This window comes from Bidens hawaiensis, unplaced genomic scaffold (genome assembly GCF_021521415.1).
Source record: "Bidens hawaiensis isolate Kalapana, Puna unplaced genomic scaffold, B.hawaiensis_p1.1 tig00014093_1, whole genome shotgun sequence".
NCBI lineage: Eukaryota > Viridiplantae > Streptophyta > Magnoliopsida > Asterales > Asteraceae > Bidens > Bidens hawaiensis.
This window is the reverse complement of record NW_027492211.1, coordinates 37,012-64,196: the sequence shown is the minus strand read 5'-3', so window position 1 is coordinate 64,196 and position 27,185 is coordinate 37,012. Positions and strand designations below refer to the sequence as shown.

The 27,185-nt window shown below is 36.2% G+C and overlaps 1 protein-coding gene and 1 pseudogene across 2 annotated transcripts; one reads left to right on the top strand and one right to left on the bottom strand.

Annotated features, from left to right (window-relative positions):
- The first annotated feature begins 10,687 nt into the window (after window positions 1-10,687).
- On the top strand, window positions 10,688-16,030 carry LOC143545852 (uncharacterized). Its single transcript, XM_077037660.1, has 7 exons — window positions 10,688-10,776; window positions 11,258-11,327; window positions 11,458-11,517; window positions 12,991-13,105; window positions 13,194-13,309; window positions 15,506-15,630; window positions 15,712-16,030. The coding sequence occupies exons 1-7, from the start codon at window positions 10,700-10,702 to the stop codon at window positions 15,854-15,856; spliced, it is 708 nt and encodes a 235-aa protein (XP_076893775.1). The 5' UTR covers window positions 10,688-10,699; the 3' UTR covers window positions 15,857-16,030.
- Window positions 16,031-17,193: 1,163 nt separating this feature from the next.
- Window positions 17,194-24,161, bottom strand: LOC143545855 (B3 domain-containing protein LOC_Os12g40080-like; annotated as a pseudogene). The gene is made up of 6 exons (XR_013137510.1): window positions 23,922-24,161; window positions 20,237-20,734; window positions 19,653-19,789; window positions 18,615-19,089; window positions 17,984-18,144; window positions 17,194-17,525 (listed from the first exon to the last, which is right to left on the bottom strand). The product of XR_013137510.1 is annotated as a B3 domain-containing protein LOC_Os12g40080-like (transcript).
- Window positions 24,162-27,185: the final 3,024 nt, after the last annotated feature.

Here is a 27,185-nt window from a genome sequence, read left to right as displayed (position 1 = left end):
CTATCAAAGTCAAATTCCAGATCCACAGGGATGAACATGTCATCGAAGCGATCTGGGAAGCCCACCTCCCCAGCGCCCAGCGGGACGGAGCCACCCTCCACTTGATCGTCGTATGCGGCGTGGAAAAACTCCTTGGTTACTGCGCAAAAACAAGACAAATAATATCAGCAAAGGCAAATTTTATTAGCGCGGAAATAAAGCAATGTGATAACTTACGCAAGCCGTCCACTTGGATGACAGGCTCCGCCGCGCTGTCGGCCCACAGCTTACTCATGCCGACCCCCACCAGCGCCTCCTCGCGAATTTTCTTGGCGGGGGATGGTTCGGCGGTCAGTTTCTTAACCCAGGCGCCGGTTGGGTTCTTAATAACATCCGCATCCGCGGGAGCAGAATCGATCGCGCGCATCGTCATGCGGATGGGGATTACACCAGCCCTGATGTAGAAGAACCTCTCAGACCAGTCATGAAGGCTCTTGAATGACACGGTGCTGCACTTAACCTTCTGACTGCGAGGAATAAAGGAGATCCAAGAATCTTGGATCTTGGGCTTGTAAAAAAATTGAAAGCGCCGAGGGGTGGGCTCCTCGCGCTGTGATTTGCACATGAACTCGAAATGAGTCATGCGCACAAGTCCAAACGGATGGACTTGGGATATATGAATCCCGAAAAACCGTAACACCGCGCCTACAAACCTTGTCATCGGAAGACGAAGGTTGCAGTGGGTGAAAAAATGGGTGTACAGTGAAATATAGCCGGGAGGCGGGTCCGCCGCCGTTTGCCCGGCCACAGGCAACATGCAGCCAAACACAGGGAGAAAACCCTGTGACGAGATGAGGCTATCGAGATCGGCCTGCCTCAGTTTGCAGGGGATTTCATTCCACCTTTTCGTGGCCTTGGTCCTCCCTACTTCCTCCGATGTGGTCTCAACAACCCTCTTCCCCTTGCCCTTTTGCTTCAATGTCGACATCACCACAGATTTCACACGGCGTCTTCGAGAGGCAATAGAGGTGATTGAGGGGTTAGAGGAGTCTGAGCTATCAGACATATAATAACAACAGCAACAGATAACAGGGTATCTGGAAGCAATAACCAGAAAATCGGAAAGATAGAAGCTTTGGAGTACACAACAATGAAGATGAAGATAAAAATTTTTTTCCTAAGGGCCTGCTTTTATAGGCCCAGGAGAGAGAAAATTGGCAACTGATCGGATTTCACGCGCCCCCACTCGCAGGTGTAAGCCAACGCGGGCGCGGCACGTGTCCCTAACACTGTTGAGGGGACATAAAAACGTAACGGAACTGCCACGGAGCAGAGACGCGCCCCCACTCGCAGGTGCAAACCAATGCGAGCGTGACACGTGTTCCAGACAGCTGTGCGAGGGGACATGAAAGGCAACTGTAGCACCTCGAGCCCACGAAACGTCTGACACGTTTCCGGCGCACGTCACCACCAACCAACCACGTGTTTGGACCCTTCGTTTCAACCAAATGGATAGAACTTCGCGCAACGATGGAAACAACCAAGAAAACGACAAAACCCCATTAAAAAGACCAAATCAGTAAGTCTAATATCTATCTTACCGCGCTAGCGCGAGATAAGACACACATTAGACTGGGGGGGCTTGAAGAGGTATGTACCCGCCTCAACATCGAGCGGGGCGGGTCAACCCACAAGATATATACAAGACATTAGAAATCAAAGATTATCAAGGCACAAAGCCAAAACTTATGCGCACAGCGCATATCGCATATGCTCAAGCATCACATGCTTGCACATATCACATATGCTCAAGCATCACATATGCTCGCGCGTATCACATGCTCACGCATCATATATGCTTATGCATATCACATCGTGCGTGGCGCATAAGCGCGGCGCATATCACATACTCGCGCATCATACATGCCCACCCATATCACAGTTGCGCATGGCGCAGCTGCGCGTGGGGCATCCGCGCGTGACGTCTATTACATGCTTGTGCGTATCACATCTGCGCATGAAATATCTGCGCGTGAGAATAAAGAGAAGACCTCTCGCATCCTCAGGATGGGCGCATATCACACATGCACATAATCAACCTCGTCCTTATCCAAATCAGGATTAGGGCAACCTTGATTGTGCACGTCAGACAACCTTCCAGAAGGCATCTTTTTAAGGAATAAGGATATGCTGTTGTTGACGGCTGCTAAATGAAAGGTGGACAGCTCAGTATGACTCATGGGTTACCACGTGATTATAACCAATGAAAAAGCACCAGGTGTCTCCAAGGACACGTGGCGCAAATCGATTGGAGGAGGCCAACAAAACCCTAATTTGGTCCCAGCTCAATCAGTGGAAACCCTAGCACTATAAATACAGCATCAACTCCACAAGGAAAGATACACAAAACACAGTCACACAATCATACAGTATTCAGCTATTAAGCAATACTCTCCAGATTCCCTTACTCTCACATTATTATCTTCTCCTACATATACTTATTCTCATGCCGGAGGGTTACCCCAAAGAGGACCCCTCTGTCCCTTTCTGAGGGGTAAGTTAACGGCGTTGTTCATTTTGTAGGTGGAAGAACACAGATCCAGAAGAACCATCGGTGAAATAGTACAATCAAAACCCGAGGAAAGTAGATCTGCTACCAGTGAGTAGATCCACGTTTCTTCACTTTGTAAGAATTATTAAATATTTTGATTAAATGTTTTCTCCGTATTTTTTTTCCTTCCGAATTGATCAAGCTAAGTTTGTTTATTATCTTTCCATTAAAAATTCTGAATCTTGTCCTCTAACCAGTGATGAGAACGTTGCCTGCAGCCCTTGATGAACTAAGAAACTTAAACAAACTTGTAATATTTTACATTATAGCATAAAGAGGATTCCGGTTGTCATATACTATTAGTTTAAAATTTGTAAAAAAAATGTAAAAAATCTTAGTCGGGTTATTCGGGCTAACCCGAATAAGGTTATATTTTAAAATAAACCCGAAACCCGACCCTAATAATGATTCGGGTTAACCGACTAACCCGAATAAGATTTTTTAACCCGATTAACCCGACCCTAATAAGCTTATTCGGGTTCGAGTCGGGTCGGGTTATTCGGGTTCGGGTATTTTGGACACCCCTAGTTATGGTGGTGGTGGCAGACGGTGGGTGGTGGTGGTGATGGTGGTGGATAATGGGTGGTGGGTTGTGATGGTGGTGGACGGAGGTGGTGGGTGGCGGCGGCGTATAGTGGTGGTCACGGCGGTGGACGGTGGTGGTGGTGGTGGCGGACAGTGGATGGTGGTGGTGTTGTACAGTAAGTGTTTTTAAGTGGTGGTGTTTCACCATCTATAGACTTTAGAAGATCTTAAAAGTGAATAGGTCAAGTCTGCACCAAGAAGAGTTCGCGCAGACTTTTTTTAATGAAACGTCTTAAAAAAAACAAACATTCTGTAGATGATAATGTCTACACGACGCAAATAAAAGAGTCAACGCATGCCTTTTTTAGAAAAACAAACATCTTTATGGTGATGCATTCACCGTAGAAACGAAGACCAAGCTCTAATCTAAATTGAATTTCACTTAGGTCATACGCAATGGTATGACCAATGGGTATTATGCGAGCCGATTAAACCCCTACACCATCCACTTAGGAGTTATAGGGGCGTGGAAAGGCATGAACATTTCTACAATAATATCATATATGACTTGAAATGGTCATGATTGAAGGGCATTAAAGGTAATTATCCATTACATTGTTTTTTTTTTGTTAAAGAGTTATGATGATGTGATGGAAAATGCGCTTTACAAGATATTAGCCATTACGCATGGCCTTAATACATAAGCTCGAGCCTAAATTTCGTAAACCGACTTCTATTAAGTTGGCTCGCTTATTTTAGTTATAGAAACATATCTTAAATCTTAAATATATATATATATATATATATACGAAACCTTTAAAATCTCTTTGGTTACTCTCTATATTCTCTCAAGCCACCAGATTACTTTAATTGTAAACGAAGACTTCTCATGCATTTTACCCGAATTCACGGGTATTGGTCTCACCAAACCCAGGTAGCCCATAAACTGGTTATAACATCTCACTAAATTAAAAATTGATCTCATAAAATATTTGATATGAAAATCTTATAAAATAGGGATATATTAAAAATTAATATATAATTTTTTTTAAAAAGATATTTTAAGAAACAATTTTATAGTAAAAAGGTTAAGCGGGTTATGGGTCTCACCAAACCCATATAACTCTTAAACCGGGTTATAATATTTCATTTATTTATGAAATCCTTTTATCATCAAATGCTAAGTATATTATTAACTTTCTTACAATAAATAAAATAAAAATAAAAATAAAAAAACATATAAATATTATAAACGAATAATGTAAAACAACTATGTAATACGGGGGGATAAAAGCTAGTATTTTATATAATAAATATATAATAACTTTGTAATAGTTATATTTCTACATGTAATTTTCTAATAATCATATTTTTACATAAAGCTTTTATAAAAATAAATAGTACATTATTACATTATCACATATAAACTTTATATTACTTTATATAATAGTGACCAAGTTTGAAAGTTGTTTAAATTAGGTCGCTGATAAAAAACTTTTGTTTCAATCAGATCATTTAAGTTTTATTTTTGCTCTAATCTAAGATATTTTATCTAAATAGCAGGTAATCTAGTTTTATTTATTTAGTTTTTAATGTTTTGACTTTGCATAATAACTTTTAAAGTTCGCGAAAATTAGTAAAAATTGTGAAATATAATTTTAAAAATTCTGAAAATTTACAAAAAAAAGTTCAAAAAATTGCGTAAATTAAAAAAAAATACAAAAAAGTTCAATTTTTTATAAAAAAATTGCCAAAAAGGATTGTAACTTTTCAATTTTTTGTTAAATAATTGGTATTATTTATAAAGGTTGTAATATTTATAAAGAAAATGGTGTTTTTTGCAATTTTTTTTATAAAAAACTGAACATTTTTGCAATTTTTTTTAAATTTTCGCAATTTTTGAACTTTTTTTGTAAATTTCGAAATTTTTAAAATTATATTTCGCAATTTTTACTAATTTTCACAACCTTTAAAAGTTATTATGCAAAGTCAAAACATTAAAAAATAAATAAATAAACCTAGATTACCTGCTATTCAGATAAAATATCTAGGATTTGAACAAAAATGAAACTTTAATGACCTGATTGAAACACAGTTTTTATCAGTGACCTGATTGGAATAACTTTCAACTTGGTTACTATTATAAGGAGTAATCCCTATCACATGTAGTCATAATAATATAATCTAGACTGACTCATCTTACTGCTCCCACTGCCTCATTGTTTTCCCATACCTCTACCTTTTGTGACTAATATATTACTTGATGATTCACCTGAACTTCTGCGTCTTGAATCTTCTTCAAAAATCAAATCACGAATCCCATCAAAAGTAATTCTTGTAGATGAACTACAAACCGCTATCACTGTTTGCGACCAACTATTGGGCGCAGGGTAAACCACCGCCTCTCAGGTCCCCCAACTGATTCTACCATAGAGGCCAACGATAGACAATAACTCCCTCCCCTCCCAAACACAGCTTACAACTTTCATCGTACTGTGCTCTCCAAAGAGCAACTCTTCTCAAAATGTTCAAAAAGTGCTGAGTTGGAATCCTAATCAAATTCTAACTAAGGATTCTTGTGGTTTCGAAGGATCCAGCTACAGGAGAACCAGGAACGGAGAGCTTTCCCCCCTTTTAAGATAATAACAACATGCCTTGAACTTCATCATCAAACTTAATGCCGACTTACACTAAGCAGGATAGGTTCGAACTAACATTATTGATATGCGTTGTAACTGATCCACCGTCTTTCATTCTTGTTGTCACTAGCTCTCGAATAAGATAGACCTTATTCGTTGCCGCAGAATTCTCATACATGTTGGATAATGCCTCCATCATACCACACGTTGTGGTTTCTTTCATGATGTTAAACGCCACATCTTCTGACAACAACAAAGTAATACAAGTTCAAGATTTATTTAAACGATTTCTTCTGTTTCGACAACTGTTCTTCAAAATAGGATCCGATTGGCTTGTTCTTTGCTTAATAGGATCTTGATCTTGCAGCGTTGTCGACTAGACTTGTCTTGATCAACACAAAACAAGAACTGAACATTTGTGTTTATCCTTGATCAATTGATTATAGCAATAAAAAGACAATACTACCTTTTTATTATTCTTCCTCAAACAAATAGAAAATAGTAAAAAGCTTACTCTTCTTTTATTCCTTCTCGAAGGAGCCAAGCAAAAATAAAACAAAACCTACCCCCTTGTCTTGAACGGTGCAAAACCCAAGCAACATAACAATTGCTTATGTTGATTCTTATAATTAATGAGAACCACCAACGAATCAATATACCTTTTCTTTTTATTATGTAAACGTGGAGGTAGCACATATTCTTCCAATCGAACAACTAGAGTAATGGCCGGCTGCCAAAACAAAACCTTAGCTCGATCCAACTCTCCTCTCGCGATTGTGTTCCCCCGTGTGTAATGAACCTAAGCTCTTGATATCAGTTGTTAGGATTAAACACGCACACGAGCTGAACAAATCACACGAAAACAACAAACAAACACGATGATTTAACATGGTTCGGTCTAAACTAACCTACGTCCACGGGTAGCAACTAGGTATTCTTTATTGAGTGACAATGATTACAACTACAAAAATATAATGTATAGAGATACAACTAGGGTCTCTATCTTATTAAAGAAGAAATCTAAACAGGGCCAGGCTTTGGTCTGGCCACCCTACACCCGTCTGCCCATTGGATTTCAAATAATATGCCGGGCCACACAAGGCCTACGAACCCAACAGAGGGTAGGTGTCAGAATTTCAAAGGGGTCGATCGAGATTTTAGCACACACACACACATATATATATATATTAAAAAAAATTCACATTGATCGGCCGACACCTACACCTTACGCAAGTGTTTCAAACCGAACCAAATTATTATTTTGTTTAATAAAACCCGGAATCCAGTCTAAAAATATGATTTTGAGTTTCCTTTCCTTAAGTCGACTCGAACTGGTTGTAAGTAAACAACTAACTTATTTGAGCTGCACTTGTTGCAAGTAGAGATGGCCAAAAAAACCGGTTGGGGAACCGGTTTACCGGTTTAAACCGGAAACCGGTTTTTACGAAAACCGGTTTTTTAAAAACCGGTTTGACCGGTTTACAAACCGCCGGTTCGTCTTTCGGTTACAAGTTCTAGATCCAAAACCGGTTAACGAACCGGTTAATGGAAAAACCGGTTTTTTTTATTAACCGGTTATGGAAAAACCGGTTAACCGGTTTTTGACCGTTGTGGAAAAACCGGTTAACCGTTTCTCCATAACCGGTTAACCGGTTAAAAACCGGTTTTTGAACGTTGTATAACGGCTATATGCCCGTTTTTTTTGTTTTTGGACCGTTTTTTTTTTACCATTTTACCCCCACAAACATCTATATATAGTTTAGGTTGGGTATTGGTTAGATCACACTCGATTATACAACTCCAAACGCTCTAAACGTTTATTTCATACGCGATTATTTTGTTATCTCACGCTCAATTATACCACATTACCACTCCATACGCTCTTATTTCGTAGTCGTTTATTTCATACTCGAGTATACCACTCTTATTTCGTAGTCGATTATCATGGCCTCCCAAAGTGCTGCTTCATCCGTCAACCCCACGAAACGAAACCATAATGTTTGGCAACATTTTGACCTATGCGAAATGTCTAACGGTAGCCAAAAAGCTCGATGCAAACATTGTTTGAAGTTTTATGGCAAAGATGCAAACTCCACTTTAAAAGCGCATGTACAAAGGCCCTTTTGCAAGACCTTGAAGGACGAATCGGGAAGTAGTTCGCAGCCGGAGATGACGAATCAAGGAGCGGTGTTTACGTACGACGTTGAAGCGGTACGTCAACAGTTTTCAAACTTTGTGATTCAACAAACACTTCCTTTCAACCACTTCGACAACCCTCAATTAACGGAGATGATGCAAAACTATGTTCAACCACGCTACCAAAACGTAAGTCGTTCGACCCTTAGAAGAGATTGTCTTAAAGCATGGAAAAACGTTAAATCCGAACTAATTTCATACTTTTCAAACTTACAAACTGGTGTAAACTTAACAACGGATGTGTGGTCGGTACCTCATGGTTCGCCCGACTCATACATTTGTGTGACGGCTCATTGGGTTGACCCCGAGTCGTGGCAAATGATGAAACGAACCGTTGCGTTTCAATTGTTTGATTACCCGCACACGGGTAGAAATATTTTTCAAATCTTGGATAAAGTCATTCGACAATACAAGATTGAACATAAAATCTTTTCAATTTCGTTTGATAACGCGTCCAACAATACGGCCGCGGTTGGCCATTTAAAATTAAAGTATAAACCTATTTGTGATGGAGCGTTTTTTCATAGCCGATGCATTGCACATATTATCAACTTGGCCGTGCAAGATGGGTTAAACGTGATCGAAACGCAAAGAAACAATTTTAAAAGAATGTTACGAGATGTTTTTAGCAACAATAAAACATTTTCAAGATACAAAAAATTTTGTGTAGAAGCTAATTGTCAATGGTTGGGGCCAAATTGGGATTGTCCAACAAGATGGAACTCGACTTGTAATATGTTTGAGAAAGCCATCCAACAAAAAGAATCATTAATTGCGTTTCATCAAATTTTGTCAAGTAGGGGTAAATGTGCACCGTACGATCCTAGAAACTGGTTATTGATTGAGATCGTTACGGAGGTCCTTCAAATTTTTAAATCTTGCACAACTAGTTTATCCGGGGTTTACTATCCAACAAGCCCCATTGCTTTACCAAAAATTGCTGTCATGTGCACAAAGTTGAGTGAACTTCATTGTAGGGGTGCACCTTATTTTGATATGGGTGTAAAAATGAAAGAAAAATTTAGAAAATATTTTCAAGAACTACCCGCTGTTTTGACATGTGCTGCTGCGTTAAACCCTTGCATCAATGTTGGTGGTGTTGAAGCTTTAATAGAAAAAATTTGTGATGAGCTAGGGTTAAACGACGATCAAAACCCCTATTATAGCCAAACTTTAAAGAATGCTTTCAACACCACCTTGTCAAACATGTATGATGTCTACCTTACAAAATACGGGTCGTCTTCCCAAATTCATGACTCGTTAAGAGCTGTTGCCCAATCCCAATCCCAAACCAACCTTGAAATGGGGATGTACTACATGATTTGGGAAGACGCCGGTAAACGTCAAAAGGTAAACACCCCAAGCAGTGAACTTGGAAGGTATGGTGGTACCAACTTTGTGAAACACATGACTCCGGATGAATTTAGAAGTCTTGATTTGCTGGCTTGGTGGAGAGGTAAGGAGGACGAGTTTCCGATCCTCGCCGCCATGGCCAAAGATTTACTAACGGTCCAAGCTTCCACGGTAGCTTCGGAGTCTGCTTTTTCTGTTTCTGGCAGGGTTATATCGATTAGGAGGACTCGACTCACTGCACCAGCTATAGAGATGTCGATTTGCTACAAGGATTACTTGGACTCTTTAGATAGGGCACAACATCAACGCTCACTCGAGGGGGAAATGGAGTATGAAGCGGGCTTGTATGAAGACGAGGTCAATGAAGGACACACTCAACCAATGACCGATGAAGAAGCCGCGTACGACGATTACCTAAGAAATAGCTCGGGGTCGGGTAGCGAAGAAAATTAGTTAAAGAAACAGCAAACATGGAGGCAAATCATGAGTAAGAAACAGCAAGTTGTTCATGTAATCGTGTCTAAGCATTCTTTTTCCTAATATGTGCTCTTATTTACTTGTTGATTTGGATTTTTCTAATTTAGTTAAAGAAACAGCAAACATGGAGGCAAATCATGAACAAACTGCGATTGGGAACAACAGGAGCATCTGCTAGTTCACGATTTAATGTTTGTATTTTTGAGTTAAATCATGAACAACAGTTCTTGGCAGAGATTTCTTCAGTGTTAATGATTTAATGTTTGTATTTTTGAGTTACGAATATGCGATAACGATTTAATGTTTGTATTTTTAATGTAAAAACTATAAATGAAAGTTATGTGTTTTTAATCTTTGGTTTGTTGAAAACACATTCACCAACACACACTCATACTCATCTTCCAAGCAAAGAACCCTAACAACGAAAGCAAAGAATGGCTTCGGTCAGTCCGTTTTGCCTTGTAGTTACCGGTTTGTTTATACTGTGAAAAAATAATGGTCTTCATTAAGTACAAAATATAAAAAACAAATATTCGTATTTGAAACCGCGAAATTTAAAAAAAAAAAAAAAGCCGGTTAACAAAAAAACCGGTTTATTAACCGTTTCTAACCGGTTTCTAAACCGGTCCTAACCGGTTAGACCGGTTAGGGTTTTGACAGAAAAAAACCGGTTATTAACCGAACCGGTTTTTTTCCGGGCCAAAAAAAACCGGTTTGTGCACCTCTAGTTGCAAGTAGAGGTGCACAAATCATTAACCTCTGGTAGTCTAGTTGCAAGGTTGGTATGATCCTTACAAAAGACGTCAATGTTTGGGCCTAAATACAGCCCAATGAAACTGTGATCAACCTCACCACTGGTACTAGAGTGAGTCCATCAATTCAACAGCACCTGGATCTAGATAGGCAGGCGACGGAGAAGATGACGATGTTTCACTTCTTAAACTGTGCAATCTTAACGTTCGGACCTCACGCCGTTTACTATTCCGCTACTCCTCTGTTAGTCTCCCTTTGCTTTTACATCAATTTTACCTAATTAGTTGAACCAACTGTGATTATATTAAGTTTTCGGAGGAGATATTGTTAATAATCTGACCTAATTTTTTCTTTTTAAGTTGGTGTTCGTTGGAATTTTATACATCAGTTGAACAACTGTCATTGCTTCCATCCGTATATTAAGTTTCTGTTCGGATATCGAATTTGTGTTTAAATGTTGCAGCTATGCCTGTAGCATCATCTGCCGATAGATATAGATGAGATTTATTCATTTTAAGTTTGTGTTTGCAGGAGATTCTTTATTATATTAACTGTACAAGTTTTGAATCCTTGTTACTTGTTATGAGATTTTGTTAATTAGTTAAACTAGTTTTGTTACGTTCAACATCAAATTTGTGCTAATTGTTGTAGCTGTAACATTTCCTGATGAGATTGATTCATTTTAAGTTTGTGTTCTTAAATGTTGTTTATGGTATAACTGCAGATCTGAGTATGATACACTTGGCACCTCTGTCAAAACTGCTGTTGTTTATCTTGTGACAGCATTGGTGAAGGTATGATTTGTTGTGTTTTATTTCATTAGATTGTTAAATTACTCTGAATTTATCATCACAACTTATATTAAGTGTCTGCTATATTTCTCTGTACACTGATTTATGTAATTTGTGTTGACTATTTGGGCAGCTGGTTTGCTTAGCTACATTTCTGAAGGTGTCTGAATGTGATATATTCGATCCATCTCAGGTAATAACATTATTTACCTTTAGTGTTATTTTAGTTATTTAGTAACGGTGTTAAGTCTGTCACTGTGTTAGTTAAATTCAGCAGGTACCAAACAGTTATTTCACTTATTATCAGCTAGTGTTCATTAATCTTCCAACATGTATTAAGTAATTTTATTGAATAAACAAAAAAATAAAAAAAAATTCAAGGACGCTTTTGTCTTTCTGAGACACAGTTTAATCTTTGCTACTGTTATAATATTAAAGTTGACCGATGCATTGGTTTTATGGTGCCAATTATGTATGTTTGTTTTTATGTGTGACCATCGTTTACATAACATTTCTTAAGGAGTTAAGTGCCATTTTAGTACTTGTGGTTTACTCAATTACGCAACTTAGGTACCGTTTTTGAATTTTATGCAAATGGCTACTTCACGTTTCCAAAACTTGCCATTTTAGTACCTTTTTCTAACCCCGTCTATTTTTATCCGTTAAGTCAGGGGTAAACTGGTAATATCCTTAACTTACTAGATATTAATAAGTTATAAAAACTTAAAGGACTAACTTTTTAAATAATAGTTTTAGATACAAATAAAGTTGGAGGACCTTTTTGCAAAAGTTATTAAAACTTAAATAAGTCTACTGTGATGTTGTCTTCCCGACCAAGTTTGAACGCCACTCAAATTTTCCGGCGAGCTTTTAAACGCAACAACAGAGATACACTTCAAACTGTTATCACCGTCGGCCACCATCCAATACCACCGTCTTCAAGGCAACACGGAAAGCAACCGGCTAACACAGAAAGCAATCGACAACTTGATTCCACAACTTTTACATCCTATTTAGATTCGTGGCGGAACCCTAGAGTTGCAGGTTTCCGTGACGGGGGGTTCTTGCCGGAGCCGTTGAAATAGCTTGTAATTTGTCGTTTGGAAGTTGTTTTAAACAATCCACAATTCAGCAATACTTGTGAAGATCGATTGCTGAATGCTCGATTGTTCAACTTGATGAGAGATGTATTGAGTCGGTGGTGGGTGGGTCCGATAAACGGTTCAGGTTGTGGGTGGCGGTTAAGTGGACAGAGGGTGAAGTGAGGACTTTGGAATAGGTAGTTGGACTAAGGTTTTGAGTTGGGCTTTTCGACGGACAGAGGGTGGCGGGTTGGGTGGAGATGAATCTCGCCGGAGTGAATTTTATTTTTTTAAACCTTTTATAACTTGTATAAAAGGGAAATAGTTTAAAAGAAAACATGAAATAAATAAAACAATGTAAATTACCAGTATACCCCTGACTTAACGGATAAAAATAGACGGAGTTAGAAAAAGGTACTAAAATGGCAAGTTTTGGAAACATGAAGTAGCCATTTGCATAAAATTCAAAAACGGCACCTAAGTTGCATAATTGAGTAAACCACAGGTATTAAAATGGCACTTAACTCTTTCTTAAGTTTAAACACGTTCTTTCTGTTATTTTCATTTTCTTTCTTTATGATTAGGAATTGTTGAAAGCTTTGATTGGTTTTATAGACGTTGCGGGGCTTTACTTTGCCCTGACTCAATTAACTCACAGAAACATCTCTCAAAATCATAAATTCCAGGCAGTTGGACTTGGTGAGTGACTAATAACTTATAAACTCTTTTTATTTCTTTTGAAAACTGATTTTATTTTTCATAATTATTAATTAGTACATACCTGCAGGGTGGGCGTTCGCTGATTCTGTTTTGCATAGGTTAGCACCTCTTTGGGTGGGTGCTAGAGGACTTGAATTTACTTGGGATTATGTTCTACAAGGCCTTGAAGCAAATGCAAATCTGGTATGTTGAGTTTTATTTTTTTTTATTTATTTTTTTTTTCTAAATTTAAGCTAGATTCAATTGATGTTGGGATAAATAAGTTTTAAAGTTCAAATATGGCAAGGGTACAAGTTTTGGCCGAAACTTGGTTCAGTTATAGTGTACACACATTGTACTAAACCACTTCCAAACATTAACAAATCTCACAAAAAGTTAGTTACATCATATAATGCCATATATATAATGAAGATTGTATTACACTGCTTTGTTAAGCCAAAATTTGACTTTTGGTCCCCCTTTTGAGAAATTACGTATTTAGTCCCAAATTTTTGCTCACTTGTCATGGTTTTAGATGTCTATCTTTGGTGTTAAGTTTTCTTAGTCCCAAAATCAGCCTCTTGATGAGTTAAATGGCTTTAATCACCTTTTGATCATCTTCCAGATAGATTTTGAGGTCGAAACATATATGCAGGACACAGTTATGTAAGAAAGGACACACAATCGATCACAATTTGCAGCATCTATTTGATTTAGAAAGCTTACCCGTTTTCCAAATCAAAATTATCCAGCAACTCAAAAAGTTCTAATAATTGAATATTATGTGTCTATGCTATATAAGCGTCATTAGTTTAAGAATTTATACGTGGAATTTATAACCTACTAATCTTCTGAATTGGAAAGGAAGAGGGTGATGTAATCGATTATAGATGTTAGATATACTTTCGCCTTGATTCTGACATTGTGGGAGTTATGGTTCCGTTTTGTTGGAGATTAATTGGATTTAATAATCTTGGAATATACTCTGTTCTTGAATCGTAAACACGGAAACGAAACTTGACGTCGCCGGTACTGTTTTTGAACGAAGGGAACTTGGAAGTGGGTTTTCTATTATAATATTATATCGCCATGATATAATTGAACTCTTGGAAGAATCTGACGAACTTCTTTGTTATCTTTAAACTCGTAGAATTACAAACTAAATAATAGACCTTATATAGGCTAAACAAAACCTGTCATGCTAAAACTAGGAAACCAAATGTAAAAATAAAGATAAACATAAAATTAAATAAACTTTAAATAAAAGATAAATTTGTTTTGATCTCCACCTTATTCTCCCCTTGAGATCGACCTAGCCACCCCTCGGTTTTATCTTTTAACGAATCGGGATTAAATATATCACGTTTTGCCTATATTTAGAAACCTTTGCCAACACATTATAACATGTATAATTGCTATGTCATGATGTGAAGTACTGAAGTGGAATATTCCCAAAATAATATATCTAGGAGACTGGGATTCTACAGTGTTATTATTTATTACATTTACTAGATTCTCATTAAATCGTATTAGTTTTCAACTTCAAATAGCAAATGCAATAAAGATGCATTCAAGCTCCCCTTGGAATTTAGAAATGAGAGAAATTTGTTGGTTTTTTCTAAGATTTAATAAATTCATTTCACACTGTTATTGCATGGTTATTGGTGGGATTTTTACTTGGTATGATTGTTGTTGTACACTGTTATTGCATGCCGGACATATGTTAGTTTACGCGGGAATATGCTATATGAAATGGAAGTTAAAATTTGGATTTGAAGATGCTTAAATTGGATTTTAAATAAAATAAATATTATGAAATGGAAGTTAAAATTTGGATTTGAAGATGCTTAAATTGGATTTTAAATAAAATAAAACTCTCAAATGTAATATTAAGTTTCTACACTTTTCATTTTAGAACAATTTATTTCCCTAACGGACTACTAAAAACTCGGGACACACACACGCATAATATTTGCGTGTGTGGGTGTGTGTATAATGTTATAGTACCACGTCTACAGCATACCAAAAAGTGTGAATAATGTACTTTCGACACTTTTTACCAAAAAAGATCCTCATAATGTGTGTACTTATAGATAAGAGGGTTGTTCAATGCATAATTACTAAAAGAAAAAGGTGACGCTTGCGGGAACTGCATTAAAACTTGTATCTTTTTCTTCAACTACCATACATAAACCACCGGCTATGTAGCCACTTAACCAACTCGTTTTCTAACTCTATCATATCTTTTAAGCACTACATACGAGTTCATTATGTGGCTTTGTTGGTTCTGTTCATAAAATATAGTAATATTGCATTATGTGATTCTCACGGTTTTCCATTAGATATATTAATTTATGTATATGAGCTCAGTCATAGACTTTGTGGTTATGGTGAATCCAGATGTTGAGTCTATCACTTGCTGCATTGGGGTCCTTGATGTGGCTAAGGAAAAACAAGCCCAAAACATTGATTCCAATCATCTATGCGTGTGCTGGTTTTGTGGCAACTATGCCTTCTATCACAAGGTAATAAATATATGCTTATTTATTTATTTATTAGTTATATAGTGAAATAATGTTTATTTATTTATTTATTTATTATTGAAGCTATCTGAGGTGGGGATTAGGATGGCATCTGCCAGAAGTTGTAGGGTTTCAACTGTTCACCTCCTTGATTATGGCATTAGTCAGCTGGCAACTCTTCTCTGCTTGTCAGAAACCATCTGCTTACGTCATTCAGAATAAAGCTTAAGAGGGGTTGCTTTGTTTATGGACTATTTTTGTTGAAACTGACAATTATTTCACAAACTGAAATTGCTAGTTTTTGTTTTTGAACTTCTCTTATCGTATAATAATTCTGGCCTGAGCCGCTAACTATGGTTTTGGTAGTGGATGTTGGCTGGACTGGTTAGTTTTTGCGCACTAAGATTTCCATTTTTTTTCCCCGAAATTGTTTGTATCAAAAACTTTAAAATTGATAGACAGTATAAAGCAATGCATAGCGCTACATGTGTAGCTGCAACAATGAAAAAGTATAATTGAAGATGAGTAACAACCTATTCCAAGGCTGTCGGTCAGTTTGTTAAACTGGAACATATTTCAAGACCATGGTTTGGATGCTTTTTGAAGGATGTTTACAAATTAGCATAACCAATGGTTCACTTTGTTATAGAACAATGTAATAAGTTCTTGCCTTTATAGCTAATGAAATATACCACCAACAATGTAAGATAAGTTATTGCGTGTATTCTCTTACCTACTCTTTACCAATAGTGTTGTTAATTGTGGGGTTTTTAGCAGATATGGTTAACAAGTCTTCTCTCAAGTGTCTACTTTTTTCTTTTATTACCTTTTTTAAATAAAAGGCAATGAAATTTGATGTAATTTCACATAAACTTGCATAAGCACACTGCCATAAAAACAGCTATTCTTGAATTTTTTAGCAGTAGAAGAGTAAACGATAAAACAAAAGAACATGATACAATTTATGTACAAAATTAGGAGGTTGTCACTTGTTACATAAATCATAAGACTCTTTTAAGGCAGAATACAGACCAATTTTCCCTGTCTTTCTAGATTTTACCCCTCTTATTCTACATTATAAGCAGCCTTCCTTAAACAGAAACCTAACCTGCAACTGTGCAACATGTACAAATAATTAAAACATAACCAATAAAAATAGAGTTAATGACACATATAGTACATGTGGTTCAGCAAAATTGGTATTTTTCAGTTTTTTAACACGTTTGAATTCTAACACAAACTTCCACAAACAATTTGTTAAATTTGCGTAAAATGACTATTTTATCCTTCCGACAAACCATAATCACAATTTGTATAACTAACTCTAAGAAAGAGTCATCCCACGTCGTGACAAGTAATTTAGACAACTAGCCCGTGCAGTTTGTCAAAAGCGTAAAACGGTCGTTTGATAACTTTATCATAATGTTTGACAAAAGTTGGTGTTAGACCCAAAGATGTTACAAAATGATAACTACAGATCTCAAAACATGCAAATTTTTGAAGACAGCCTATTTATGTAAAAAACTCTGAAAAAAATAAACTTATTAATAGAAGGATCATAAAAGAAATAACACTCACTACAATATGATTCATCATGACACAGTGGCTGCTAATTCACCAGACCCTCCGTTTCCTTTTGAGCCTATACTTGTTTTCCCGACATTAGTTATGTGCACACGCATTTCACATCTCCCGACAAGTTCAAATATACAGATATCTCCAATTTGTATACCGTTATCCCGAACAAACGCCATCCAACCGCCACACAACGTATGCAATGTTTGTACTTTAACAGTCGGGACCGAATTAACCGTCCAACATTCTCCTTGTAAGTTGCGAAGGGTTATTGCAGTTCGACAGTTAGGAAGGTGTTCCATAGAGAATTGAATGGGGACTTTCTGTTTTTTCGAATATTAATAAAAGGGTGTTATAGAATGCTATTGTTTACACGATGGGTCCCTGTGGTTTACATGAATTACGCTCTAATACTTTGTTTCTAAAAGTTACGGGTTTAAGTAAGTGGTTTTCACAAAAGTAAAACCATGGATGGGATTATTTATTTCTGAAACGTAGAATGACTAAAATACCCTTAAGATTAAAAAATAAATATAATAATAAAAATATTAAATCTTTTGGGTCCCAGCGACTTTTTATTTAATACAAATATATTCTTATAGTAAAGGGTATTTTAGTCATTTCACACCTAAATGTGTTACATTTTTTAAAATCACTGGACTAAAGGTGTAGCTTTTGAAAATAATGTATCAAATCCGTAATTCATGTAAGCCACAAAGACCAGCTGTGTAATTCGTTCTTATTGTATAATATTTCTATCTGTGTTAAAGATTAAACTCACCAGAGTGTAGTATTTTATGTTGAAATTTTTCATGACTGTAACAAAATAAGGAAAGCTAGAAATAAAAGATTCAGCAGCAATTTTTTCCTCAGGTCCCGATTTCATGGATGTGCACCCTGTCATCGAAGAACCTCTTTTTTCTTGCAAGAATCTTGATTTTCCTATTTATATTTCAAGTTAAAAGAAACAAAAAACATTTTTAATTTCCCATGCATCGTGCTGATGTGACATTCAGATTACCACAACGGTTGACTTTCTTATATATACTTCAAAACTTGCATGACATCCTATTTCCCCGACCAGAAATTAATAAAAACAATTAATTTCATAGTTCCCATTTCATTAATGTAACGTCGTAACGTATAATATGACCATCATAGCCTTCTTTTTATTTTTCAAACTCTCATATCCTAATGCAATTTTCAAGATAAGAGTATAATTGTCATAAGTTTAAAACCTGGTTTGTTTGATGGGGTATATGAAATTATCACTGTATTTAGGTAAATCAATTTCTCATAAGAAAATGGTCAAAGCAGATTAACAACAAAATGCCATCAAAATCGGTCGGTCTGCCAATATAAATATGAATGAATATATGAAACAAGATAACGAATAAGAATTGCATGCATACCTGATATCCGATTACTAGTTCTCAGATGGGAGTCAACAGACCCTTTGGCTGCAATACCAAGTTTGACTCTTTCAGTGGAGAAAGCAACCTTTTGACCTTCAATCAAAGCTGAAATCTGAGTTTTAAGCGGTTTTCTTCTGACTTTTTTAGTCAACCTTCCCGAAACTCTTGTAGTAGCACCATTTGCTGGCCCGTTAAGATCACCACCATGTTCAGATTCTTCAGGTTCTTGTCTAACTCTAATAATATTCACACGCATTTCACAGTTTCCCACTAGTTCAAATATGCATATATCACTCACATTAATACTATTACCACGAACAAAAGCCAACCACCCGCCACAAAAAGTATGTGAAGTTTGTACGCGTGTGGCCGGAATTGAATTAACGGTCCAAGATTCTCCTTTTAAATTGTGTAACACAATTTTCACTTTACAATTTGGAAGGTATGCCATTGCAAACTGATATGGAACATTCTGCATAATATATAGCAATTTGTTATCTAAAGTTGGGAAAATTGCATAAGGATTAAAAAGTAACAAACTTTGGTCTAGCTGATTCTTTTTTTTTTTCCCTGGGTACCCATTTTTGTTTTCACCCATTTAAGGGTAACAAATTTATTAAAAAAATAATAAAGGCCTCCAACAACCAAAGATTTTGATTTCAGATAATCTGACCCAGTTGACCGGTCAAACAAAGACATGTCGGAAACTTCAACCATGTTTGCTTTTTCTGGCAAATTGCACAAGAAAAGTAATAAAATTTGGTCTAATTTTGCTGTGGCAGGTAGCTTTGACCATGTTGACTTTTCTAATGCGGTGACTTAAAACTCGTTAAATCAAACCCCCAAAAAAAAACATTTTGAAAGTTTGAGCCTGTCTGTGAGTCCAAATAAAGGGTGCTACTCAAAAAATAAATGATAAATCACATCAAATTCCACCACCTTTTCCACACTATTAGTCCTCCAAAATTGAGTGTAAAAAAATAGAAAGACCAAATTGAAAAAAATTAAAATTTTTGGGATATAAGAAATGCCCACCAAAGTATATGAACCGCTTATGCTGAATCTTTTCATAACTTGAGTAAAGTGAGGAAAACTTGAAGTAAACGATCGAGCTATCTTATCTGCTTCAGAAGCTGATAACCGGCCTAACTCCTCATCACTAGGGCTCACTTCTGCAATGAACAATCATAACAATTATGTATAATATAAAACCAAAAGTCCAAAATATCCACTAATAATAGGGCTGTTAAACAGGTCGTGTTTGAGGGCTGAACCCGAAAATCTGGTTATACAAATATTTGCAGGTTGGCACGAACACAACATGTTTAAAATTCTGAATTGACAACTATTTTTATTTTCTTAAAACAATTATAATATGCCAACTTGTTTGTAAACTTTTAAATTTCGCATTAAAAATACCCAAATAGATTTAAGTCATTGCATAAACACAATTGAAGAAAATAAAAAAACAGGTTAAACGGGTCAACCCGCAAACCCTCCGTGTTGACACAAGCACGGCCTGTAACTGACGAATTTCGTGTAGGTTCTTCTGATGTCAAAAATTCACACCCTTAACTAGAAAGACGAACAACAACAACAACAATAATAATAAGTTTTACCTGATATAGGCATAGCATTAGTGATGGGAGTGTTTAAGCCACTGCTACTAAGAAGATCTACATTATTCAAAAAATCTGGAACTTCACATTGCCCAGGTAATCCTGATTGCATTTCACCTATGTTATCAACTTCATGGGGCTGCGATCTCGGTTTCTTTGGCACAAAGTCAACCATATTGGTCAAGAAAGACGCATACTCGCGGTCCCTCTTTTTACCAAAATCTTGATGACATTCAGCAGAAAATGCGGTTTCTTTCTCACAACCACTATGATCAAATATTTGTACGGTAAAATGCAAATTGCCATCGTATTTAAAAACCAGAGCACCCCATTTTCTAAAAGATGATCTCTCGCAAAAGCCGGCCATCCATCTCGTACGAACAAACCATCGATTTCGTGTGCGAGGTCAGCGTGCCAGGAGTTTCCACTGGGTCCCACGAGGTAAACAGGTCCAGCTGTTTTCCCTTGCAAATGCTTGTCAAAATTAGAAGGTATTTGCTGTATGATGCAGATAAAAAATTTTAATCAGCTAATTTTGTTACAAAAGTAAACTACTGGTAGGGTTGTAAAGGAACAGAAGATTGAGTGAATTGATATCCTTAATGACGAGAAGAGTAAGTAGTTACGTAAAGTAAAGCAGTTGAGTTAGAAATCTGGAAATAACACAAGACAATGAATGAATGCATTACCAGTTGCTGCTGATGTAAGAATGTAATGATGTTAGGGTTGAAAGCGTTAATAATAAAATGAGGTCTTGCATTCATGGTTCAACTGCAAAACCCTACCAATTACTTTGATTGATTCAGATGTTGAATCGAATATATATATATATATATATATGTTGTATTCTTCTCAAAATTAATTTCAATTTCAATTTCAATCTAAATACAAGAGAGAGAGTGCACCCTAAGCTCAAGGATTAGACACCGGGCTAAAAGGTTGGGCCCACCAATGTAAATCATGATGTAAAACTTAATTCTCAAAATCTAAATATAATCTAAATCTAAACTCTTTACCACTATGGACAGCTGTCATCTTAATAATCTAAACCCAGATTTTTATTTTCTCGTCCATAACTTATTTAGGGTTTTTTCTGTTCCACAGGTGATTAATATCAAGAAGATTAACCTTTTTCACAATTAGAGCTCATAAATCACAATTAATATTACGAAGGTTCCTATTCCACGGCTCCTGATTTGATGCATCTGGATAATCCAAGGCTGCTATCCAGAATATGGATTCAATTTTCAATTCTGGATCAATTCACAATAGGCTCCAGATCGATTCAATTCAATCGATGTACACCCACCCATCATCTTAGAATTCACAATATGGAAGGTATGTTATTTAAGTTGAAATTTTATATATTAGGTTGTATTTCTATATTATAACGTAATTACAAGCCCAACAATACTTAAATTTAGTGACATTTGGTTTCAAATTTTGTAATTTTCTATAGTGATTGTCTGAGGTCCAAATTCAAGGGTGTTGGTGGTGGACAAAAATAAGTAACAAAGATGGAAAGTGACCCACAATTTTTTTTTCACTTTTTGGTTCTAAAGATGTTACATTTTGTAGTTGTTTGTGCTTTGTTTTCAAAGTGAAAATGTTTGATAAGTTTTAGTGTTATTGAAGAACAATGTTGAGGGTGCTAACTTGCTAATACTTGCAATTCTTTGCTTCAAGAACTTCAGGTGCTCGCTTTTCAGTTAAATGAATTTTACCTACTTCCATTTAATAAGTTGTGTTTTTGAAATTCTGTTAAGTGTTCTTTTGATTTTTTTTAAATGGGTTCATCATAAAAATGGTTTACAAAGTGTCTTCATGGCTTAGTAACAGAATCTTGGATTCAGTATGTGATGTTTTTGTTTTTCAAAATAAAGAACTACAGGTGCTCACTTTCAGCTTAATTCTTTATATCTTATATAGTTCGATCGGGGTGTATATTAATTGTATTATATAATTGCTTTGAGAATTTACGTCAACTGTGACAATGTGTAGGAAAGGGATCGTGGAGTCAAAAGACAAATCAACCGTCATTAAGTGGTTTCGAGAAAAGATTTGACATGAACGATGGATCAAAGAAGAATAACAAAGAAGACTCCATTTAAATTGATGGATAGGTTCAATCAATTCTTTTTTCCCTCAAAACAAATAGGTATTTTTTTACATTTGTTACATTTTGAATATGTTAATGAACGCGCTCATTTTACAACTGTTAAATGCATCTTACATCAATTTCTTTAGTTGCATTCATCTTACATACGTCTTACATTTTGATTCAGAGAAACTGTCACTCATGGCAAGAACAATGCGTATTCTATCAAGAGATTTCTGTATTCTTTTTGTTAGGTTATGTAACTTTCAAAGTGTAATGAATAAAAAATTTTACTTGTTATGGTGAGTTTTACTAATTACTCACGTCTCACAATGATTACTAGTTACACACGTCTTACATATTTAACAATTATATAATTACATATTTATTACAATAGTTACATATGTTACGCTTTTTTTTTAAGTTACAGAATTCACTTATTGTGCCTTACATTTTCTTGAAGTATAAAATTTCTTGAAATTGTGGAATAAAGTACATTATATCAATAAGATTTTCTGTATTTTTTTTGTTAGGTTTATGTAATTTCCATCTTCCCTTTCCCTTGTCCTTATCAGCCCCTTCTTTTAACTTTTGTTACTAGTAGATCATTTCCCTTGACCGTTTATCTGTTTAGATTTCGGTTGGCTAGTAACATGCACCCCATAATCATCAACATCAAAGTCTGACATAGAACCAATACAAACTGCCCTTACCCTTATGTGATCATCTTGTTTAATTTTGATTAACCTTCTACTTTCAACTGCATGCTTTCTGATCAGCTTCATAGCCTCTTATTTTCTTCAAACTATTTAGCCAAGATAAAAGTTAGCTAGGTTTTCATTCGATTTTCTTATACTGTGTAAAACGTGTTTCTTTGTGCTTGTCTTATTCTCATCTGATTCTGACCCACTCAGAAACTTGTCATTGTCTATTACAGCCTCACCCAAATCTAGTAGCTGGCCATTTACTAAATCAACCCCATCTTACATAGTGGCAGACCCAAGATTTTTTTACCAATGGGGTCCCAAATTTTTCGTTTTACAAAATTTTCGGGTCGGTCGTTATTCGGGTTGGGTCGAGACGAGGAACATAATAAAACACAGAAATATGGTGTCATTGGAAACGAGTAAGTAGAAAGAATCTAGATAGAACATAGACTTTTAATTCATTTTTATTCATACCCGGAAAACAATATGGTCTTACATACAAGACCAAAACATGAAAAACTAAATCTAACACAAATAAATGATTAATTATAATATACATACACAAGATAAATAATAAAAGAATATGCAAAACTCATGTTGCCATTATATATGTTGCATGGTGATAATGGCTATATGGGAGAAACTAACGAAAAACATAAATACCCTAACTAAATAACTAATATTGATTTGATATAAAAAATAACAAAACAGAGTATTGTGAGACTTGAACATGCAACCTCTCAAAGGAAAAACAAGGAACTTTCCACTACACCAATTCAGTCTTAATATTATGGGTTCCAAGTATTAATTTTTATGGGGTCCTTACAAAATTTAATATACCGTCTCTAAGTATTTTTAAAAAATATTGGTGTCCGGGGACCTCGATGGACCTATGTGGGTCCGCCCATGCTTCTACATATGTATCAACATTTATCCTATTATCAATCATGTCCACTTTAGGGTCTGTCATGTTATTCTCCTCATCCACAACATAATCAATAACACCATCATCTTCACTTCCACCACCCCCCTCATTCTCAATCCCATCCACTTGATCACCAATGTCTATATCCTCTTTATCATTCCCAACCCCACTAGAGTGAACAATATCTATATCCATTTTATCCAAACCAAACCACTAAAATGATCAACATCTATATCCTCTTTATCATGCCTTATGTATAAGAATTTCGACACTAAAATATCTCCAAATAAGCATAATTTCGACAAATATATTAGAATAAATAACCATTAGTGTTTATAGTTTCAATCTCTAGGTAAATATAGCCCTAAGGAATAAAACGAGCTGATACACGAAGAAAAATAGAGATAAACGGTAAAAACAGACTCAACACACCCCATGGTGAATCAAGGCATGGCCATGTCTAGAGCTTACAAAGTAAAGACAAAATTCTGGAAGACAAAACATGGCCATGTTAACCAAAACACACCCATGTTATCAAGAATAAGAGGAAACGACAAAATAGAAGGTTCTGAAGCTCTACATGGTCATGCTTTCCAAAAACACGCCCATACTTCCGGTACAAGAAAAAATGACAAATTTTGGACTGTTGTGAACTCACCACACCCTACCTTTCTTAAGACGACCGTGCTTTCCCTTGTTGTACGACCTGACAGGGAGCATTAAATGCAGTAGGACAAAATTGTCACCGTGGTTGTGCTTTGCTAAGCACGACCGTGTTTTTAGCCACCCAATCAACTTTCAATACACATTAAAACCTCATTTACTCTACTTCAACCACCTCTTTTCACCACCATTAATAAGGGAATTATACCATCCATCCAACCCTTGAAGATTAAGGATAGTAAGCTCTTGTAAGAAGTCATTAGCATCAAAGATTAGTCATCCAAATTGGTTAGATTGTTTCAATTAGATCATGTTTGTATCTATTACTTTTATGATTAAAATTATGTTTATTATTGGCTAAACTTTCATAGTATCATCTTGGTTTAAAATGATTCTTAATATAATTTTAATAATGATAGTTAAACAGGTGATCGGTTTTTAATAAGTAATGGTTATGTTGCAATTATCACTTGATAAGGAACGCTATAATACTCTTAATAGATACCCCAAGGGCCAAGCTTGACGATAATCCGAGAAATTACTAGTCTTGTGAAGCCTTGGCGAACCTTAAAATAGACACCAAGTTTCGATGTTGATGATAAGCCGATGAATTGCCACTCTTGTAAGGGCTTGGTTGATAAATGAAGTAAACTTTAAAAGAGCCGCCAAGTTCCAAGCCTGATGATAAGCCGAGGAATTTCCATTCTTGTAAGGGCTTGGCTGGGGAATAACGTAAATCCTAATATTGACATGGACCAAGTGGAGTATTAGTAACTATCAGCAATGTTTGTGAAAACAGATTGTTGATATTCATCCACTAAAATCGATTAATTGCTTCTTAAGTGAGTGTGCAACATAACCTATTTTAAACAACTCTTGGGTGGTTATTACATGAGTTATATTATTGTTCAAGAGTTGTGCGGGTGAATACTTAATAATTCAAGGTTAATCCTTTACAACTTAACTAATCTTAATTGGTATTTTAAGTATGATACAAATGTTATTTTTACTAAAATATTAAGGGCAATTCACTTAGTAATTTAAGGGATTGTCTCATCTTTAAAGTAAGTTATCTTATAAATATTTATTATAAACCACTTGCTTACATAAAATGATGTTTTAGTGGAGGTCATGAAGTTACGCATATATCTTTCTTTAATTATCTTAGAATAACATTGTAACATCCTAGGCAAATCCCACATCGGCCGTGGACAAGAGAGATCATTGGTTCATAAGTAAATGTCTTGTCTCTTCAATCACCAATGCATTTTGGGCTTACTGGTAGTGGACGAGAGGAGAGCTCCACAGTTAAGCATGCTCAGCTGGAAGTAGTAGCAGGATGTGTGACCTCCTGGGAAGTCTCCACTTGGGCAACCAAAAACAAATTCGTGAGCTCTTCGTGGGCAAGGCAGACAATATTGGTGGTGCGAGGGGACGGATGTTAGAAGTGGTATCAAAGCCACTCTTGTGCCGTTCGGGATGGTGGGGGCAAACCTCATCAGAGACGGTGAGTCCCCAGGGGTGTCGTGAGGTACACTTTAGGCAAATCCCACATCCTGTATGGGATGGTGGGGCAAATCTCATCGAGGATGATGAGTCCAAAGGGGGGGGGGGGGGTGTTTGTAACATCCTAGGCAAATCCCACATCGTCCGTGGAAAAGAGAGATCCTTGGTTCATAAGTAAATGTCCTGCCTCTTCAATTACCAATGCGTTTTGGGCTTAATGGTAGTGGACGGGAGGAGAGCTCCACAATTAAGCATGCTCAGATGGAAGTAGTAGCATGATGGGTGACCTCCTGGGAAGTCTCCACCTAGGCAACCAAAAACACAAAGTCTTGAGCTCTTTGTGGGCAAAGCGGACAATATTGATGGTGCAAGGGGTCGGTAACAAACATGACTTAGGAATAATGTGTTATTCCCAGATTTAATCACCATAGCATGCTCATATAACATGTTTACTAACTAATTAAGAGGAGTTTGAACCAAGATGATACACTTTTATCCTTGATCTTCTATCTAAAAATATAAAAACCCAAAAATATTGTCTTTTATTTATGTTTTTATATTTCTCACTAAAACTTACTTATCAAACATAAACCACTATGATGTTTACCTACGGTTAAAATAAATGCAACAATTTAGTAGTAAAAATCAAAAAGTGTGTCCGTGGATCGATACTTGGTTCTTAACTATACTTTACTATATATACGATAGGTACACTTGCATATTGTGTGTGGTTTAGTTAAGATAATAATCATTTTTATAAATTTAAAACTAGACATTATGTGAACAAAACCTTTGAAAAACTTAACAATTTTTTCAGTAAAAAAACCTACTGCATCCACATTGCATCAATGCCCAAACCCACTAAAGTGACCAACATCTATATCTCATTGTTAGCCCCACTAGATTTCTCAACATCATGTGCAGCCCTAGCCCCACTTGATTTCCCAACATCTACATTTTACTTTTAATGCACAATAGCAAATGGTCCAGGTTCATCAATCTCTTCAATAATGATGGACTTAGACTTGCTTGGTGAGGTAAAAAGTTCCT

Excerpts from the sequence above, each read along its gene's own strand:
- LOC143545852 (XM_077037660.1), top strand. The coding sequence starts at position 10,700 with ATGACGATGTTTCACTTCTTAAACTGTGCAATCTTAACGTTCGGACCT. Across the intron at positions 10,777-11,257 it reads TACTATTCCGCTACTCCTCT|ATCTGAGTATGATACACTTG; the intron begins GTTAGTCTCCCT and ends GTATAACTGCAG. Across the intron at positions 15,631-15,711 it reads ACTATGCCTTCTATCACAAG|CTATCTGAGGTGGGGATTAG; the intron begins GTAATAAATATA and ends TTATTATTGAAG.